The sequence below is a fragment of the Coenobita brevimanus genome, chromosome 102 (assembly GCF_032717465.1).
Source record: "Coenobita brevimanus isolate Jiangsu-jjx chromosome 102, ASM3271746v2, whole genome shotgun sequence".
Taxonomy (NCBI): Eukaryota; Metazoa; Arthropoda; class Malacostraca; order Decapoda; family Coenobitidae; genus Coenobita; species Coenobita brevimanus.
In genome coordinates, this window is record NC_137055.1 from 26030933 (window position 1) to 26032007 (window position 1075).

General features: G+C 43.3%; 1 protein-coding gene across 1 annotated transcript; it reads left to right on the forward strand.

Annotated features, from left to right (window-relative positions):
• Positions 1-388: 388 nt before the first annotated feature.
• Positions 389-697, forward strand: LOC145415421 (protein FAM200A-like). The gene has a single exon (XM_080284702.1). It carries the CDS (start codon positions 389-391, stop codon positions 695-697), a length of 309 nt encoding a protein of 102 aa, XP_080140828.1.
• The last annotated feature ends 378 nt before the right edge of the window (positions 698-1075 follow it).

Sequence of the window (1075 nt, forward strand, 5' to 3'; positions counted from 1 at the left end):
AAAGTATTCCGCGAGAAACTCACTGACACCAAATGGCAACTGGAAATGGCCTGCCTAAGTGGTATTTTTTCTCGTCAGAACACATTGAATGCGTCTCTGCAGGGTCATTCATCCACATTGTTTGACGTTGTTGATAAACTCAAGGCATTCATTATGAAACTGGAAGTGTGGGAAGCTAACATCAAGATAGGAAAATTTCACATGTTTGAGAACGGCTGAATCTTTTGCTAGTGCTGGAGAAATTGATAATATTCTCAATGAGCTTATTCAGGAGCACTGGTCTCTCTTGCGCAGTGAACTCAGATCATACTTCCCTGAACTAGATGAAAACAATGCCAGATTCATCAGGAGACCATTCACTGCTGATGTTCGCTCACTGCCTGACCATATGCAAGAAGAATTTGCTGACTTTGTGAATGATTCGACTGCTCGAGAAGAATATGAGAAATCTCCACTGACCAAGTTCTGGTCGCAAATGAGCCAGTCCTATCCCCGACTCGCCAGTCAGGCTATTGCGAAGCTCCTGACGTTTCCGACGACGTATCTCTGTGAACAAGCATTTTCGGTTTTATGCATCATGAAGAACAAGTTTCAAGCCAGGCTTCATGTGGAAGATGATCTCAGGCTAGCAGGGTCAAAGGCATCTCCAAGAATTGAAGCTCTGGCTGCGAGTATGCAAGCCCATCCTTCGCACTGATTCTCCTCATGTATCATGTAAGCAAAATGTGCATGAGTCATGTGAATGCTGTGCATATATTATAATTACAGCCTTTTTTTTTTTTTTTTGCTCACTTTTTCAATTCCATATGCATCATCAAAGTAAAATACTTGCAAGGATCCATCGGTATTTTCAAAGATTTTCTGTCCATTATAAAGATTTCACCGAAATACTGCTTAGCAAAGAGGGGGTACTTAGTAGAATGGAGCATGCCTACTAGGGGTACGTGGAGGAAGAAAGTTTGGGAACCTCTGGCATAGAGGGACAGATGGTGCCTACTGTCCCTCCTCGATGCTTGGTGGAGCCTCTAGCGATTTTACTGATTTTTTAGGTTTCTTCAGGAGGCGGGCCTCCTTC

Excerpts from the sequence above, each read along its gene's own strand:
- LOC145415421 (XM_080284702.1), top strand. The coding sequence starts at position 389 with ATGCAAGAAGAATTTGCTGACTTTGTGAATGATTCGACTGCTCGAGAA.